This window comes from Grus americana, chromosome 13 (genome assembly GCF_028858705.1).
Source record: "Grus americana isolate bGruAme1 chromosome 13, bGruAme1.mat, whole genome shotgun sequence".
NCBI lineage: Eukaryota > Metazoa > Chordata > Aves > Gruiformes > Gruidae > Grus > Grus americana.
This window is the reverse complement of record NC_072864.1, coordinates 15,725,001-15,743,398: the sequence shown is the minus strand read 5'-3', so window position 1 is coordinate 15,743,398 and position 18,398 is coordinate 15,725,001. Positions and strand designations below refer to the sequence as shown.

The window sequence follows — 18,398 nt, the reverse complement described above, 5'->3', positions numbered from 1 at the left end:
TACTTGAAACACTATGTAGGCTGCAAACTTGAAAGCGCATAAAATTGAAAGGCTACTTCTCGCAGGGTCATTTCTTGGCCAGCTGAGAAGCATGGCATTGGCCTGAGACTTCTGCAAATGACATTCGTACTCTACTGCAGGGCAGTAAGCATGAAAATGCCATTGAATAGAAAAAATCCTGTTTTCCAAACTGGAAGGCAAGGTGCACAGCCCATGTGGGCATTGGTCCTTTCCAAAGGAACAGTTGCAGGGACGAGTCATTCCCAACGCCATCCTGTACGGGGAGTGGGACAGGCAGGATGCTGCCAGGCTGGGTGGGCAGCCGTGCAGCTGTAGGGCGTGTGGCTGGCCCTGAGTGGCTTCTGCTCTGTTGCTGCCCTGTCTCCTACGTCGTGCCGGTACAGCTGCTCATGGTGCTGGGGGTGAGCCCCGCCAAAAGAAAAACTGTTTTTACCCCAGGTGTTTGCTTGGGTCTGGTTAACTGTGTGGTCCCCCAGAACAGCTGTAATGGCATAACTGGGGGAGAGGGGCAGGCTGGAGGGGAGCGGGCGCTGCTGGCGGGGACTCCAGAGGAGGAACGTAAGGTTATGATGGCCAACAGCGCTATGAAAGGGAGCAATTTTTTTCCTGAGGCAAATATGCATTAAAATATAGCAATCTGGAGATTCTGTTCATAGTGATACAGTCCGTGTTTTCACACCTCAGTTTTTATGTATCCTCAATGTAGTATTCTGCTAGTGAGACTAAGAAAAATAAATTATATTTTTTGGGACCTATCAAAATAATTTGTTAGGATTCCCATTGCTAATTTTTGATTGCAGGTAGCATAATTTCATCTTCTTTTACTGTCTTCACATGTGCTGATGATTTACAAAGACATTTTGTCATAAAAAGGCACCATATAACCATCTGCATATACATGGAATAGGTGCTAATTATCTCCATGTGAGGATATCCTTGTTCCAAAATAAGAGTGCCTGTTTTCCATTTAGTTTAATCTAGTGTCCTGAAGTGATTTAAAGTAAATAGAAAGATTGCGCTCATATATTCTGGAATGAGAATGTTTCCATGAAGACAATCTGGAATATTGCTTGATATTTACATATCTTACCTTGAGGAAAAAACCTTTTCAGACCCACCAGTTTGTTCAAAGCATGCAAAATGCACATCTTTGTTAGTTCTTCTGAAAAGACTTGCACCACCAGGGTGAAAACCTTAAGATCGCATTAGGAAGTGTGGTATTTTTAAAGATATTACCCCACAAAATAAGCTATTTGTGTCCTTAGTTACCCTGCACTTCGTTTGCCTATAATGCCTGCCTGACGCGTCTGAGGTTGTAATGCAGTGCCTGACCTCTTGGCAAGCTAGGTTTTCATGTCTTAATCTGAAGCAGGGTTTTCAGTCGTGTCTACATGGCTCCAGATCAATACAGGTAATATTTGTAGTGATAATATCACCAAGCTGATAATACAACATAACTAATGACTTCCTTTGGGATACTGAAGGTAGGAAGGTATTGTAGCTCAGGAGTGTTGCAGGATTACAAGAGATCACTCCAAAGAATAGGATAAACCATCTATTTCATTGGAATCCCTTAGAAATTCATTACGGCGCACTGAAGTTATAATACAGTTTGAACGCAGCTGCTTTGACATGTAAGGAGGTAACAAACAGCCATTTCCCCCCTTGCTTTTCGATGTATTTCAGACTTGTTTCTTTGAGGACAAAACACCACTGAAATCTAGACATCTCTGGTAGCATAAGTGCGTGGCATTCCTTTTGATGTCAGTGTAGTAGAGATGTTCTCCTTCTGACAGAATTAGGTGCCTTTTATACCTTTTGCTCATGACTGATGTCTGTGATTGCAGGTTGTAGGTTTCCAGTGTCTATGGGGATCTGAAAAGGGTCTAAATGGGGGCAGCTTGTACTGAAAGAACATCACATTTCCTTACCGGCTCATGTCTTCCCTTGTCTCCCAGCTTGCCCCCACAAATGAGCTCTCCTGCAGCAGTCCTGGAAATAGTGCCTTAAACAACTAGCGAGCATCTTGAAAAATACTCCGAGAATAAACAAACACGCCTAGTGTATACGCTGGATGTGTTAAGCTTTTAAAATTAATTTAAAACTCACTGCTATTCCAGGTCCCCATAACTAGAGAAGACTATGTAATTGCCATCGGCCTCACGTGCAGTCTTTTCTATACATTTTTTTTGCACACTGCTGTTACAGCGTAGGTGTTATATATAGCCTGATGCTATCTTATAGCATTAGTGACAAGAGTAACGAATTGCACATGGATTTACAAATTACTGTGTCCTCCAGCCAGCACCAGAGGCTGCATACATCAAGTACCTGTTCTGCAATATATCATTGTCTGGTGGCCGATGCGGAGTTGTTTGTTTGTCTGATGAAAAGTGGCTAAAAAGCCACGAGATTTGCCATTTTGCTTGTGTCTTTTAATCCACCTGCATTAGCCTGGGTTTAGCCCCAGTGTTTTATTGTGTTACTTTTGCTTCCTCCGCCCATATTACCCCTTTCCTCCATGGGTCAGAATATCTTCAGGTAAACTTTTTTCTTCAGTTTCTCAACTGAATGTAGAGTGTTTTAAAGCAAATTAGTGCATCAATGAAGTGGACAGAAGTAGGTTACGGTGGGGTCTCTGAGCATTTCATGAGGTCCTCTTCTGTTGTTGATAACTTTACAGGTTGTCTGTTTCAAACAGCAGCAGAGCTATATATGGATATTGCCAGCTTGGAAGCGGCTGATTTTTCTAAACTACTGTACGGTAGGAACTAGTTTATAATTAAAGTCTTGCAGTTGCTCCTTTTAAATGCCCTATAACTTGTACACTAGGCTTACGTTTGAAATGAGGTATTATAACTGTTTCATGCTAGTGTATAATTTTGCATTTTCTTGTCTTTCACCTGCTACAAGAATTATAATTGCCATGCAACTGTATATGCGGGATGCTTATCCAGAAAACCGTACACGGCAGCTTGTCAACAAGTGATGTCTCATGAATGTTTTTGTCAGGTGGCACTTTGTACTTCCCACTGACAAAGAGAGACTTCTTACATATATTTCCAAAATTAGCCCTCCCCCAAATTGTAATCTTTTGTTGCACCTGATTGGCAAGTCAGAGATTTTTCTGTCTTTTGTTGCTGCTGTTGTTGCTTCTTTAAATTAATGAACTACTGATCATCCTCCACAAAAGAAACTGAAATACAGTTGTGAAAAAGCAGTGTGGAAACTTAATTATACACCTAGTTTATACAGCTGTGGCTCTAATGACCTACTGGCCCTAATTACTGTGTTGTGGCTCAGTCTGAGTGCTCTTGTCCTTGCCAGAATTCTGCTCCTTTCTCTTAACCTGACTAGTGTTTCAAGCTAAAAAAATAACAAGTTTCCTTTTTTTGTTCTTTTCTACATTGTCGTGCTGAAATGCAGTTTTCCTTCTTTCCAGAGGTCGTAGCAGTGTTTTAAAATTGGCACCACAAAAGCTCAGTAATATTGCAAACTGTAAAAACATGGATTTTCCCTGGAGTCCTCAGTTCTTGCTGTCTAGATCTGAAAATGGGCACCGGGGCACTGTTTTTATTGTCAATCACTTGGAGGGCTCCAAGCACAGGCTCCTGTCCTTAGTCTGTCCCAGGCGTCCCCCCTCCAGGTGCAGGGGCGGCAGGGCTCCCCAGGGCTCGGGCAGCCGCCGTGGCCGTGGTGCCCAGGCACTTCACGTGTCTCCCTGTAGTCAGTATTTGTGCCCATCAGTGCTGAGAGCTCCAAAACCCCAGATTATTGTAGGGGTACGCTTGGCTGGATGGTTTGGGGTCTGGCTCTCCTCACTGCTCTCATCACACGGGTGATGTTTGAGTTTACCTGGAGGTTCCCAGCCAGCCTGTGAGGAGGCTCTTTCCAGGACTTCTGCCTACGCATACCAGAAAATTAGTGTGCTGATAAGGTGCTGGGCTGCCTGGCTTTCTACACAGGTGCTCAGTGAAATATGTATTTATCATGTAGAACATAAAGCATAATCCCGTATCTGAATTTGGATCTGAAGTCAAACAGAAGCACAGTTGCAAATTTAATGACAAACAAGGCATATGGTAACCTTTGCCAACGTGGTGGTTTCGCAGCACATCCTGTGCAATGTGTTTCCTGAGCTGCCGCTTGCCACAGGCCAGCAAGAGCTCCGGCGCTGCCCAGCGTGCCGGCTGCCAGCACTGGCTCTGCACCCACGCAAGGTGTCTGGCATGAGTGGGGGCTGCCTGCAAACGTGCTTCTAGTGTAGCATTTAATGTACTGCATATGTTTGTGAAAGTTGTGCAAAGTGTTATGCTCCCTAACAGCGTTGCTTATCCGGCAGATCGGAGGGTCGTCCGGCAGGTGAAGGTAGGTGAGACCCCCGGGCTGCTCCGCTCCGGCTGGGGCGCGTGCCCCGTGCTCAGCCCTTTGGCATGGGGAGGCGTTAGCGGGGGCTGAGCCTCAGCAATTGTTTTTCTCTGGCTGTCTCTTGGACTCTGCAGGAGTGCCGGTGCCTGTAAGGGTTTGTGGGGGGGGGGACGAGCCACATGAATTTAAAACAATGCTTACTTGCCATAAACACCCAGCTCAGGATTTGCTTTGTGGCCTCACGGAGGGTCTCCCGCAGCGGGGGCACGGCGGCAAGTCCACGGCAGATCCCCAGCCACGCGGGAGCCTGTGCGAGGAGCAGGGCAGTGTGCTCGCCGATAAGAGCGTGCCAGTGTGCCAGGCGCCGCCCCCCGCAAATCGCCACGGCCACCTTTGTGCCAGGTCCCTCCGGGGACCATGGCAAGGGAGGCAGCACCAGGCACTGCGTGTGCAGATAGGAGCGCTGCCAGCACGGCTGCAGGCAGTTTGGTTGCATATAACCAAAACCCCTGGTACGAGGGGAGGTAATGAGCTATCCCTACCCCTTTCTCAGCCTCCCTGTAGCCAGCAGTCATCACGGACGGCCCGGCTATGCACTCTGAGGCTGCACTAACATTTCTTAGCAATGATGATGTCTTTCCTCAAGCAGCATATGTTTTTCACACAGGAAGAATGTTTTCCCTGTCATTTTTAAACATATGGCCCAGTGAGGAGCTGAGGATGACACGTTAGCATGCTTGTATCGGCAAGGGACTGTTTCGTTCTTGCTACTATAATTGAGTTCTTTTATCTACTTTTATCTAGTTCAAAACGTAGTCTGCAAAGTAAGCACAGGTATACATGAAAATGGTAGAAGAGAAAGTGGGTGCGTCTTTTAAACAAGGCCTCTTAAAGGCATGTGTCCTTTTGAAGTCTTGAACACTTCGGCTCTTGGCTCTCTGGAAAGCTGCTTTCACCTCCTGATACATTGCTGCATCAGAAATAGGGAGATGAACAAAGACCGAAGCACCCCAAGTGCTGCAAAGCGAGAGCTAGCTGCCAGGTGCCGGCCATGAGAGCTCCCATGTGTGGCAGGACCTGTGTCTGGGAACTGGGGCCCACCTGGCTCCCCCCTGCACAACCTCAGGGCTCATGCAACTCTTCTGGGGTGCCAGGGGTGCCCGAGCCCCACCTGCCCTTCTCCCTGTGCTTCAGATTTCTGTTTGCAAAGGATAATCCATCGCCATGTTACAGCAGAGGGAGTATTGCATGGGTCTGCATAGGGCAGGTTTGTTTCTTGGCATTACAGAAATCTCAGTAAATAATAAATGTTTTTTGAAAAAGAAGAGGGAGGGGTTGCAGTGGAAAGGCTCTTTCCAGGGCTGGAACCTGCAGAGTGCTGCAAGGGCAGCCGTGCCTGCGGGAAGGAGGATCACTGCTGCCCTGAGCAGGTCCCAGCATTCAGGGGGCTGTAGACAAAACCCAATATGTGAAACTCAATTCAGAAATGCAGTGAGGATAGCCTGGAGACTACAACAGATGTGTGCTTGTTATAAAGTGGCCTTTAATAATGCCTTAGAGAGCTCGGTGGAGGATGTGCTGGGGTTGTCCTGTCTCAGACGGACAAGAGTGCAGATTGTTTGTGGCTAGGGCGCTGCTGAAGGGCGCGCATTGCCTTTCTGTGGGTTGTTGAGGGACAAAACAGTGTTGGCCATATCAACAGCTTTGGCAGATTCAGAGCCGTCAAGATCTTCAGATTGCAGATGTGAGTGGTGAACAAGAGGTGCATTGAAAGTCTGCTTTTTTCCTGATTTCTTGCCCTATCCCTTAGCAGAGCATCAGATAAGTAGTCTTCATATAAGGATGGCCATACTGAGCCTGCCTGATGATCCCATAGCGCCATTTCCCCAGAATATTCTCTGCACTGTCAGCAAACTTCTCTGGGCACTTCTTGGTGCCTTTTATTTAAATTCCTCAGACAATGTTCCATGAATTTCTATTTCGAAGTTTCTTGTTGAAGCAAGGTAATGCATTTAGAATTTCCCGTGTTGGGGACCCCGAGTTCAGTTACGTGTTGGGGAAAAGTGTCCCCTTTTGTTCACTTCAGCTTTGTCACCTGCTTTCATTTGATACCCTCCAGTTCTGGTGGAGGAGACAGTGAGCCATCCCTATTCGCAATCCTCTTATCGATACCTCCCATATCTTGACCCAGAGTAAGAGACTGAGGCACGTGGTAAAGCATGGCTGATAGGACAGCGAGTGGGTGAGGTGTCTCCTTCATCACTAGCGCTAGAGATGTGGTCACGTCTACATGTCTGTCCGGGTTCTCGAGCAGGAGGCGAGGGATAGTACTTGTCCTGGTGTGAAGACCTGGCATACACAAAGATGGTGTCTGGCCATGTAGGGGAAAAACAATTAAGACTTCAATGTGTATTAAGAAAAAAGCAACCAGCAGTGCATTTCAAGCACTCATCACACAACGTAATTTTGCTGTTGGAAGTAGTAGGATTTAAAAAGTCTTTCTAATGTTGATTTCTTTGAATTTGTAGAATATAAATGGTTTTTTTTAAAAAAATCAATTAAAAATAAAGGAAATGTGTGTACAAACATTGTCAAGAATTCCTATCTTTCATTTTTTTTAAAACAAGCTCTAGAAAAAATCCCCACAGAAGTTCTGTAGTGCATATTTGAATGCTTTTGTTGTAGCCTCATTAAACTTGGCTTGTCTGCAGATACAGCTGGCATGTTATTAACTGTGCTCCAGGCTTGGGGAAGCCAGAAAGCAGCCTCCACCCCCCGGTGCCGGCTGGCTTTAGGGAAACGTGCCAGCATGGGTTGGTCCTCTTCAGCTGGCTGGCTTTGGGAGCGCTCGCTGGAGCATCTCCGCATGGCCTCTGGGTCCGGGAGCCCAGGGCTCAGCCTGCCTCAAGCGCCGACTCGAGGGAGGGCTGCTCGGTGTCCTCCGTGCCGGCCGGCAGCCTGCACCCATGCAGCACAGCAGTCTCTTGTGAGCAGGATGGATCCACCAAGGTATGTGGCCTCCCGTGGACAACCTCAAGTGGGTGCCTGCATTCTCCGTAGGGGTCTCACGCCTTTCTTTACTGTGGGCTGGCAAGAAACAAATTAGCGATCATGTGCCAAATAGTTTCTCTGTTCTGAACAAACTCGTTATTGGACTGAACCAGTCAAATAAATTGAATAAGGGAAATATTTTCCCTGCACCTGCTGGAGAGGCTGTTGCTCTCCAAGCTGGGTTTGCACATCAGAAGACCTCCACCAGAGGTCTAAGCAGCTTCTGACTTTCTTCAAAGCTTTGGCAACAAGTATGTACCTTTGAATGCTGTTTCATTTAAGTAATTTTAATAGGTGTTTTAAACAGTGAGGTGAATTTAAAAAATAGATTTCATAATTTTATATTAAATTCAAAATTGTTGAAAATATCTTCAGTAGAAATTTAAGTTAAATAATGTGTATTAAATATAGGTAATGTTATTCAGACTTCTTGCTTGTTACAGCCAGCTTTAAACGTTTAGACTAGTGAATCCTTTCTGCCATAAGGAAGTGCTATTTTTAATTTTATCATCATGGAATTAAGAAGTCGTCACTCTAATTTGACTTAAGTTTTGACTGTTACTGGAAGAGGCATTCCTTCCTTCCTTGCATCTGTCCGTCCGTCTGTCTCCTACCTTATGCTGGTACAAGGTTTGTGTTGTCCATGGGAGCTGATATTGCTGACAATTAGAAGGATTAATTTTTAGCCTGCACAGCTGGATCTGGTGCCCTATGGAGCTGCACAAGCCTTATGTCAACATGAGGGGGACGAGAGGTCAGGGTTTGCAGGAGAATTCAAGACCTTCCCCCTTAACAGTCTGAGTTACTTTGGAGGAAAATTACTGTAACTGTGGCTTCACCAATTTGCCTAATGACGTGCATGAAATTGGTGGAAAAGCCAAAGTCTTTAATCCAGGTGGGTTTTGTTGCTGGTGGCACCTGTAACTGTGGGGGTGAGCTTCCTCTTGAAGGCACCATTTTTTTTGGCATGTGGGTCCATCTCATTTTTAGGCTTCCTTCCATTCTCAGCGTAACAGTGAAAGACTTTTGGGCTCCTCATCATGTTGCTACTCAATTACTGTTAGCCTTGCTGAGAAGGACATAAGGAAAGGCTGAAGAAGCCCATCCCTTTTCTCTTCTCCAGGGAATCTGTTACATTAAACATTTGAATAGATTTTTTGAACGTAATTCCCAGTCATTTCCTCTACACTGAACTCAGTTCACTCGTGCAGACTTTGTACTTAATGATATCTCTTAAAATAAATGAGATTTGATATAATTTATATTAAATGGTCATTTTTAGAAATCTGCATCTACTAATTATTCATTAGAAAATTTGGAAAGACGGAAGTAGAATAAATTCCCTTTATGACCTTGCAGTCTACAGAAATATAAATATATACACCTGTGTTCATTTTCTCTGAGCAAAACTTGAATGCAGGTGATTTACTGGACTCCAAGAGCAGTCTAACCAGATTTAAAAATGACGCTGTTCAACCTGCACCAATCAACCATAGCAACCAAACAAGCCAAAACCAGCCAAAAATGAAACATACCTCTAGGGCAGTTTTTTAACATTTACAATGCTACTCCCCTCATGGTCTGTCTCTGCATCGTACGGGATTTTGCTTTTGTGAGTTCTTCTGGTTGTGTCCTTGGGGCGACGGCTCTCTTCCCTTCCCTCTCCCCGTTGTCTCTGCTGGTGTCCCTGTGGGCTCCCTCCTTGCAGGCTGTCTCCTTGCTTGCTCCTTTCTGGACTGCCACCATTTCGCATCTTGCTCACTGCAGTCTTCTCCCTGTTGCTGTGCTGGCATTTGCCCTTTCCTGGCCCAGCACGTAACTGAGTCGCTTCACAGTTTATATATTTAAGTTACACCTTACTGCATTACTGTTTTCTCCTTTGCTCTCAGCCGCAGTTGCTCTTTTGTCTGTGGTCCCAGAGCCGGCTCTTCCTTGGGGCTCCGTACACGTGCAGAGCCTTCCTGGAACCGTCCCACGGGGACCAGCATCTGCAGATCTCCTTGAGGTGCTGTGAGAAATCAGACTGCTCCGTGTGCTGTTTCGGAGGCAGTCTCAGCCGGGTTCAGACGAGCTAAAGACGTGTTAGTCAAATCTTTGTTCCCAAAACCTAGCAAATTATTTAATTTGCATTCAGACTGCATCCAGATCCAACCTGGATAGCTGCTTGATCTCACCTTACAGCCCTTCTCTACTCCTTCCTCTCTTACAGACACTTGCCGTGGTTTGTTTTACAAGAGCTGTTTCACGTGGGAATTGTATTCCATTAGGTGTTTTAATGGTATCCAGTGTAACTGCGTTTGATTTTGACCAGAGCCTCTGGTACATATAACTAAAGCAGATAGTATTCCTTGTTTTTTTCATGGTGGATAAACTGTGATGTTTAGGAGGCAGTCACAACGCTGTTGCATTCCTCACACAAATAAGACAAATTTAACCCCAAATTTTAAAGAAAATGAAAGTGAGTAGGATTTTCTCCTCTCATAGCTTAAATGAGAGAATACTGAGGTTTCTGACTGCCAGTTTAAACTCTGGAAATGCAAACATCAGGAGGGAAGATGCTCTTTCTCTCAATAACTAGTTATATACATACATATCTATGATGTATGAAATGCTTTGTTTTGTTAATCAGTTTTGAAGATGTGACTAACTAAAATTGGCTGTATTGAAAATAACATCATTACTTTAGGGGAGCTTCGGTCTTAATTAAAAGAGAAATGAGGAGAGCAGATCCTTATAGCAAGTTGCGGGGAGTGATTTTGCAAGTGGTAATGGAGTTGGGAAAAGTGCAATATGAGTTAGCAAAACTGTCTGCTTTTCCAGTGGCTGCCACAGTAATTGGCCGTGCATGTCCGGATCACCAAGTGACAGGCGGGAGGGGAGGCTCAGCTTGCAGAGAGCTTGGCCACTCCAAGCAGCGGGGAGAGGGAGGGAGGGAGGGAGGATGGGGAGAAAAAACAATTTGTGAACTTGCTCCTTTTGAGATAGCAAATGCTCCTCTCCCCGTGCCCAGGATCATTGCTGAACAGCCGGCAGCTGCATCCCACTCTTCTTTTGCTGTCAGCGAATGTCACTGCAGAAACCTCAGTAGTTTCAATGAGCCACTATTCGTACGTAGGGAATAGAGGAAGCTCATGGATAGAAGTGGTATGGTGTGTGGGCTGCTTTGGATTTTACTCTGAAGAAGATCATCTCCACAAATGTTTTAAATTAGGCTATTCTTGATAATTCTGGTGGTATGAAGCCCAACCAAAATTTCAAGAAAAAACAAGTTGCTCTGTTAAAGCAGACATGAAAAAAATGAAGGGCTTAACTTTTGTCCTGAGGGTGATAAAACAGCACCACACAGCTGAAAATCAATCTGACCTTCACCCACGTGATGCTGTTGTCTCAGTCTGTCTTTCATTTCCTTTGGTTGAGTGAAGGCCATGGCATTCAGTAGGGAGAAAAGCCAGAGGGAGGTGGGGAGAATCCTGTTTTCTCTGGAAAGGCTTCGGTGCTTGCATAAGTTGACTCCATAAAGAGAGTTGCTGTAAAACTTTGAATTATTTCATTATTTTTTTTTTTTTTTAAAAAAAGTCCTCCTCCTCTTAATAGCCAGCAATCACCTTGAGGTAAAGAAGATATATGCTGTAAAAAAAAAAAAAAAAAAAAAAAGGTGTTTGTGATACAAAACATTCTGTTTTAATTAAACCTAGAATTAGCCAGTGACGGTATTTTGAAACGAGGGCTTTATGCAGCAACAGGAAACCTGCACATTCATTTAAAAACAGAAATTTGTACCCAAAGGGGGAAAAAAAGGCCAATTATTTTTTCCAGAGATACTTTAACATTCTGTGTTGCAGGCTTTGCACAAAGAAAGAGAAGGTACCCCAATACACGTATATTTACACAGACATCAGTAACCCAACAGTTAGGGCTTGTGTATAAGCAATCTTATTGATTTTCAAAATAGAAGTACAATTTCAATTGGTGAGCTACTCATTTTGCACAACATCCTGCAGCAAGTGGTTCCCACCTCATTTTCCCGAAGACAGAGAATGAACTAAATGAATAGGTAAAATTCCGTGCAGAATTTAATTCTATTAAACAGCAGCACCAACAAAGGGGAAAACGATGTGCATAAGCGCATCTTGATACTGTTTTTTTACATCTTGAAAGCAATTAAAAGTGCAATTCATAGCTGAATTGAATTCATCCAATGCCCTGTTTTATCCAGCCTCATTGAATTTAAATGCCACCCAGAGCCCAAAAGTTGCCAGATATTTCTTTTGGAAAACAGTAAGTTTTCCACACAGGCTTTACAAAACTAAAATTGCTGTGAGTTCTGCCTACCCTAACCCGCAGTTTTCCTTGTTCATCTCATCACGCGCAGATAACGTCCGTTCATGTCATAGTCATAAACTACTCTGCTGCTTAATATTTTTGTGCTATAGATACTGTAGCATGGCGAGAGTTAGGGATATCTGCTGTTTTCTTTGTTCAGTAAATGTTGCCTGTTTTAGGAAGGTCTATAAGAAATGTCACCTTCTTGTTAAAAAGATTAAGACAGAGATTGGATTTAGCTGTAGAGATTAATCCCTGCTTCGTAAAGGTTAAGAATGAAACAATTTGTTCATTAATCTATTTGGGATGATGGAGATTAATTTGTGAGTACAGCTTTTTATTTCAGTGTGGTTTGTCTGATGTGCCAACCATCGCAGACGCTATTTTACATGGTATTAAAAAAACCAAACCAGCAAATGTAAAAGATGTTGGGACCTTTTCCTGGCGAGCTCTGCTACTCAGGTCTCCATGTGATATGCCAAAATGCTATTTGCATAAATGTAGAATTTAATAAGTTATCATTCTGATTAACGCCATTAACTGCTTAACTACTGTAGAAATTGGCTTCCAAAGTTGCTTGATGGTAGCTGTTGCTCTCCACGTCATTCCATTTGCTGTCTCGCTGGGGATAATGGTATGCAAGGGAAAGCAAGAAGGTCAAGGATCTTTTTGTTTAGTCTCTTTGCACATTAAAAGTTCTATTATGTGTTTGTATTGCATGTGGTTTCCAGTCTGTTGGCTACAATGCTTTCAAAATCCATTGATGATGAGTTTGTGAAGCTAAATATATCTTGTGGGTTATGACTACCAAGCTATCACTTTGTGTAGCAGTCAGGGCCAATATTTAACAAGTGTTTTTCAGAAGGAGGAATTTTGAATCCGAGTCAAAGGATCTTACAAAAGGGTTAACAGAAATGCTAATGCAGAAGATGACGGCAAATGCCTGGTCTGCGCTGACGGTGGGGGTGTTTGGAGCTATGCTATGCTATTTGTGGGGAAGTGGATCTCAGGTTGGGGTTTTTAATGGGTTTTTCTGGGTGGGGGAGGGCTGTGGTATTGTTGTGAATGACACAGCCGCCACAAAGCTGAATGGGGTTGAAAAAAGCGATGTCCTCTACAGCCGTCCCTTTCTTTGCCCCGGCAAGAAGTAGGTGCGGCATGCTGTGGTGGGGCATGCGTGGGGCCCCGGGCGGGCTCACCCCGCGGCTTCCCGCTGCCCTGTTGTCTGCCCCCGCGGGAGCCCAGCAGCCGTCCGTTCCCCGCGGCTGGCAGGGCAGTCGGCCTCTGCCGAGACCTCGCCGCTGCTTCTTGCCCGGCATTTAAGGGAATGCAGAACCAGACTGCAGGATGCAGCCACATCCGAAGGGCTGGCACAGCCGCCTTGCTTGTTTTTGCTCTCCAGCTAGTAGACTGACCTTTTAAAAAAAAAACAGTTTCAGCTGCTGTGAAGCACCGACAATAGCTTTAATAGATTTCATTTTGGTATGAAATAGCTGTGGTTACGTTTTGATAATGTAAACTAGCAGCCATAAGCATGTTTTAGCCAACTGTTTCAGGCCATGTACAAACTCAGGCAGATGTCGTTGCCTCCTTGCCAGGCGTTAGTGCAAGATACTCATTTTCTTTTAAAATGAAAGCAGAGATTTTATTGTTTTAAAGCAATTTGTGTTCTGACTGCATGAGTACCTTCACACCTGTCAGTTGAATCCAGTGTGCTTGTTCCCAAGGGTAACCTGACATCTGGGAAATTCTGCCTCAGCCCAGACTGATCCCCTTTGCAGCTTCTTTGGTATTTTGAATTGAAATGGAGTTACACCATCGCACATCATCCTTTGCATTATTCTGTTCTGCTCCAGTATATCCCTGCTTTTATAAGTTTGGGTTTAAATCCCGCTCTCAGGCTGTTTGAGGAGTGTTGCAGTTATCTGTAAGCTGTCTTGCTTTTCACTCTGGGGCTGGTAAGCTCAAAAACATCTGCAGGCAGGGTCAGTCCAGCTTGCTAGTCTTTAGGGGATATTTACAAAGTTTCATAAGGCTTGGACCCATACCCACACCCATCCTAGATGCAGTGTCTACAGATTTATCCCCAAGAGCCTCTTACAAGCTTTGTTTGTATTACTATCTAGAGCTATCCCACTGCAGAAATCCTCAGGAGAGAGAAGTGGTCAAGAGTACTTCGAAACATCTGTTAAAAATTCAGACAAACACTGCACTGTCACTAGAAGCAGTTAGGATGGGGCGAATGAAATTTATCATGTGGTGCTACAGGAAAAAGGGACATTTTTTTGTTCCTTCACTTTTCTTTAAAAATCAATAGTTTGGTCAGTAGATATAGGAAAACACCCCTGCAGAGCACACTTGGGGTGGAGAGCTGCTTTTTACCAATGTCACAAATTCACTTGAGAGCCAAGCCTTGTGGTCTTATGGGAGCACTGTTTCCAGAGTACTCGCGTTTGATTCATCACATGCTTTCTACTTGTTTCAAGAAACGCTGCATTAATTGTGCAGACCTAGAAAGTGGCGACATTAGGAGATAAAGTGACTTCACTGTGACTTTTCTATTGCTTACTGTACTTAGGCAAAAAGGGAAGAAGAAGTTGTAGCAACAAATCTAATGGATGAACTCTCCAACTGGTTGCTGTTTTGTGTGTGGCTACATACTGGATTCAGCGAGCACTTGAGAAATATTGGCGTTTGTCCCCAATGATGTGTCATGAAGTTACAGGCAATTTGGCAGAAAACACAAGTTTTCTTATGTATGAGGCCAGACTTGCTATGATGTTGTGTTTCTCCGTCGTAGTAGTCCAGCTCAGCCCCTCACCCGACCCCATTCCCCGTAGAGATTCCCCATTCTCCCCATCCCGTCCTCTGCCTACAAGCAGGACAGGCAGCAGCACAAGCTGTGCTGGTTGGCCGGGTGCTGATTGCCTAGGACGGGCCCAAGAGCGGGGATAAATGCTGACTCTGTTCTTAGCCTTTCTCTCAGCAGAGATATGAACTGGGGTCTCTGTCCTACCCAATCAAAGGTAGGTTTTCCAGTCTTATACAAACTCAATTTCTATAAAAGAAACTCAATTTCTCTTGGAGCCCTCCGTCCCCAGTCCGGCGTGACTCAAAAGTTAATAGTGTATGTGGTATGACAGGCAATGTGATCACTTAAACCTTGTTTTCTTAGGATGCCAGGCTGAAAAAAATGAACACAAAGCTCCTGAGAATCAGTCTCTTCACATTGAGACTTGATGGACAATGTTGGCTTTGTTAGCGCTCTGCAGGTAGCGAGGGGATAGGGTTAGGGAGAATTTCCAGAAATGTAGGAGAGTCGTTATTAGAAGGTAAAGCTTCCTCTGCCACGCATCCGCCGTAGTGGACCTCGCATTACCCTGGTCCCTCCTCCTTTTAGGAGCCTTTTGAGGAAAAGTCTCCTGTGACAGGAACGTCTCTCAGGTTTTTTCATCTGTGAGCTGCCAGGTGAAAGAATGGGGCTAGAGAACAAAAGATGTTCAGATACTGCAGACAAGCTTTTGTAGGATCCGCCACGTCAGCTGTCTCTTATAAGGTCTGCTGTATTTTCTGTTGATGGTGCTCTTCCCCCGAGGATTTCCCCACACCTGGGAACACCTGCCATAACCCGCACTGATATTTTCCTCAATGCCTTTCATTTCTGCATACAGATGGAGCTGGGATATCACATACTGTCCTTGCCCTTATTCTGTTCAGCTCCTTGGCAGTCCCAGCTTTCCTGGCTGGGAGCTTTCATCCCGCCTCCCTCTCAACCTTTTTCAGGAGGGGCTTTGCAATTATTTATAAGCTAGCTCGTCCTGTGTTCTGACATTTTCAGCGTAGTCTGTGGAAGAGGAAAGCTAAGTATATGTTCTCTTGTTTCACAGGGAACAGAAAACTTGAAGTAAATGTTGTTGGTCTATGTTAGCAAGATATTCTTGGTTTTTTAGGAGGCAGGGAACTCTTCCTTTAACATCAATGGTCTTCTGGAAAAAGTCTTGGTGGCCTATAACCACCTTTTCCCTTTGAAGTGTTTGGAGACCCCGGAAGGGCAGGCGGCCAACTCACTTGCAAGCTTGTCAAGGAAAGGCTGGCTGTCCTGCTTATCCTGTATTCCTGCCTGCCATCCTCAAGTGGGTTTGCTCTCTCCCTCCTCTTACCACGTGTCAGAATAAACAGCACCCTGTGATTTGCCTCCTCCTCCTTCCACTTGTGTTCTAGGGCTTGAGATTTTCCAAAATACATCATGGTAAGAGGCAAAGCTATAATGATTTGGGCCTTGTAGCTCCTCTGGAGGCATCTGTAGATTCTCTGAATGAAATAAATGTCTATTCAAGCTGAAGAGCAGCGTTTTCTCATTTTGCTGCTGCAAATAGGTGGGAGGAGTAACTAACTGTTCCTCTGGAAGTAGTAAAGTGGACAGGCTTGTCTGCTGCCCAGTGCTACAAGCTGGATGATGCGCTTACCTATTCACCCCATCCTCCACCACATCGATGTTTTGCTTGCCTACATGCATTGCATATGTGTGAGAGAATTATAGGTCTCCCGGCTACCTTCTCTTCCAAAGATAACTCAAAATACAGAGTCTCTTCTAAGGGAGGTTGTATTCCCCCTCCAACGTTATGCACACAGAAATAAACTTTCTTTTGCTTTTGACCAACCTTAGATAAAAACTGATGGTTGCAGCTGAATCTCACTTTGAGTTTTTCATTAAAACTGTTCAAAGCAAACTACAGGGTGGAGGATCTCATGTGAGCCAAAACTAACCTCCCTGTTCCTGCCAGTGAAGCTGGATTGCCAAATTTCACACGGCCGTGTTCTCTAGCACCTCCTTTGAACACGAGTGTGGTTCTGGAGGCCGTTTTGAAGCTCCCACTTGAAACACTCTCTGTGAGCTAGTGGAGCATTTTCTGGCACTTAAGCTTCTGTATCTGGTGGCTGTTTGTGCTATACTGAGCAATGAGTCATGGCTTCCTAAAGGAGAAAAAAGGATTTCTTAGAAAACCTTTCAGAAAAGCTAAGGTTGTTTTTCAGCTGGAAGTGCTGTTGGTGTCTGTGGTGAAATTGGTGTGGTAAGTCACCTCTGCAGTGTTTCTAAGAATTACCAGATAGTGTAGCGGCTCACCTGAATACTCTTTTTGTCTGATTTTTGCAGCTAGTGATTTCCTCCTAGTATAGGATATTTCTTTCATATTTTTCATTATCAGGTGTGCTGGATGTGGGGACTTACTCCTTCCTATACTTTTATTCTTAATTATATACTTGAATCACAAAAGTGCAAAACCCCTCACCTCCTGCTGAAATCTTGAGGAACTATGAGTGTTCATCATCCCAAACAGTCAAGCAATTGTGCTGGAGACTTCACTCTGAGTTGGTTCCTTTCCATAGTTTACCAGATCATTAATGTTTCAGTTGGCTGGCTCTGAATTCATGACAGCAGTACAAGTTAACAGAACTGAATGTGCTACTACAGTCTCCCAGCCAGCTTGCCTGTGACGTTAGCGTTTGGGATACACCAGCAGCGCAGTCAGAGATGGCACGGCAGGGTGGGTATGTGTGTCTGAGCGAGCAGGTAATGGGCACAGTGGGGATGCTGCTGAGTGCTCCTCAGCTGAGGCAGGTCCCCAAGTCACCATCTGGGGTTCCCCTCAACAGGCTGCATTGGTGCCTTGGCTGCTGGGACTTCACTGCTGTCACGGTTGGGATATGACTGATTTGGATGTGGGCAAAGCTCATTGCAGACACCCTCCCTGACGCAGAGGAGGACATTTATTTCCCTTCATGGGAAATGGGCATGGGACACGATCCTTCCTCCCTGGCCCGCACTGGATCTGTGATAACAACTAGCACGGCTGCTGACGCTTTGGTCATTCCCAATTATTTTGCCATTTTTGCATAAAATAAAAATAGCATTTTGTGACAGCAAGAAAAAAAAAGAACTTCTGAAATGCTGTGGTTTAATTCTTAAATTTCCCAGCCTGCTTTAAGCCTGTCCCTAAGAAACGGCCATTGAACGAGGAGGCAGTGAGGAGAGATTCAGTGCACCTTTTGAGCTGCTATGGCAGCTGCTGATGCACAGACCTTGAGATAATGAAGCAGACCTCGGTGTGCAGGGTGATGCCTCATGACAATGTGTAATATTGAGCTATTTATAGGACAAAATACCTGGACAATGAGGTGGTGGAGTGGCAGTGTTGCCCAAGCGAAAGACTCCAGGAAGGTACTCCTGTAAGCAGTGGGTGAACCTGGGCACGAGCCTAGGAAAGTCTCTCGCATTTAATGGACCTCAGTTTATCTGTTTATGAAAAAAGTATGCAGAGAGTGGGACCGGCATGTGGGGGACACTTACTCGTTGTAATGATTTTGACATCTTTGGGTAGAAAACTGTATTTTATTATTAGTTATTCTTTATTTCATTGGTATGACTGTGTGTATAGTTGACTTTTTAATTCTCAGCAGTAGACTTCCAAAACTTATTTTACTTTCTCTCCCTTTTTATTTGTTTGTTTACTTAAACTCCAGCTAATTTTCTTCTTTGGAAGTCAGAGGTTTTCCAACATAATTTGATAGAAGGACAATACAGTCCATCTGGAATATGCTCCACACCCATTAGAAAATGCCCCTCACTCTCAGCT

The 18,398-nt window shown here is 44.7% G+C and overlaps 1 protein-coding gene across 4 annotated transcripts in view; it reads left to right on the top strand.

Moving 5' to 3' along the window:
* Window positions 1-18,398, top strand: part of ZNF423 (zinc finger protein 423) — a 235,642-nt gene that overhangs the window by 71,966 nt on the left and 145,278 nt on the right. For 2 of the 4 annotated variants that reach the window (XM_054841006.1, XM_054841009.1), the window contains one exon: window positions 2,705-2,785. The exons of 1 other annotated variant lie outside the window; for it this stretch is intronic. In XM_054841006.1, the coding sequence (XP_054696981.1) occupies window positions 2,705-2,785 (81 nt within the window). Of the gene's footprint in view, window positions 1-2,704; window positions 2,786-18,398 lie in introns of those variants that run through there. One more of the 4 variants, XM_054841011.1, reaches the window with a different exon arrangement.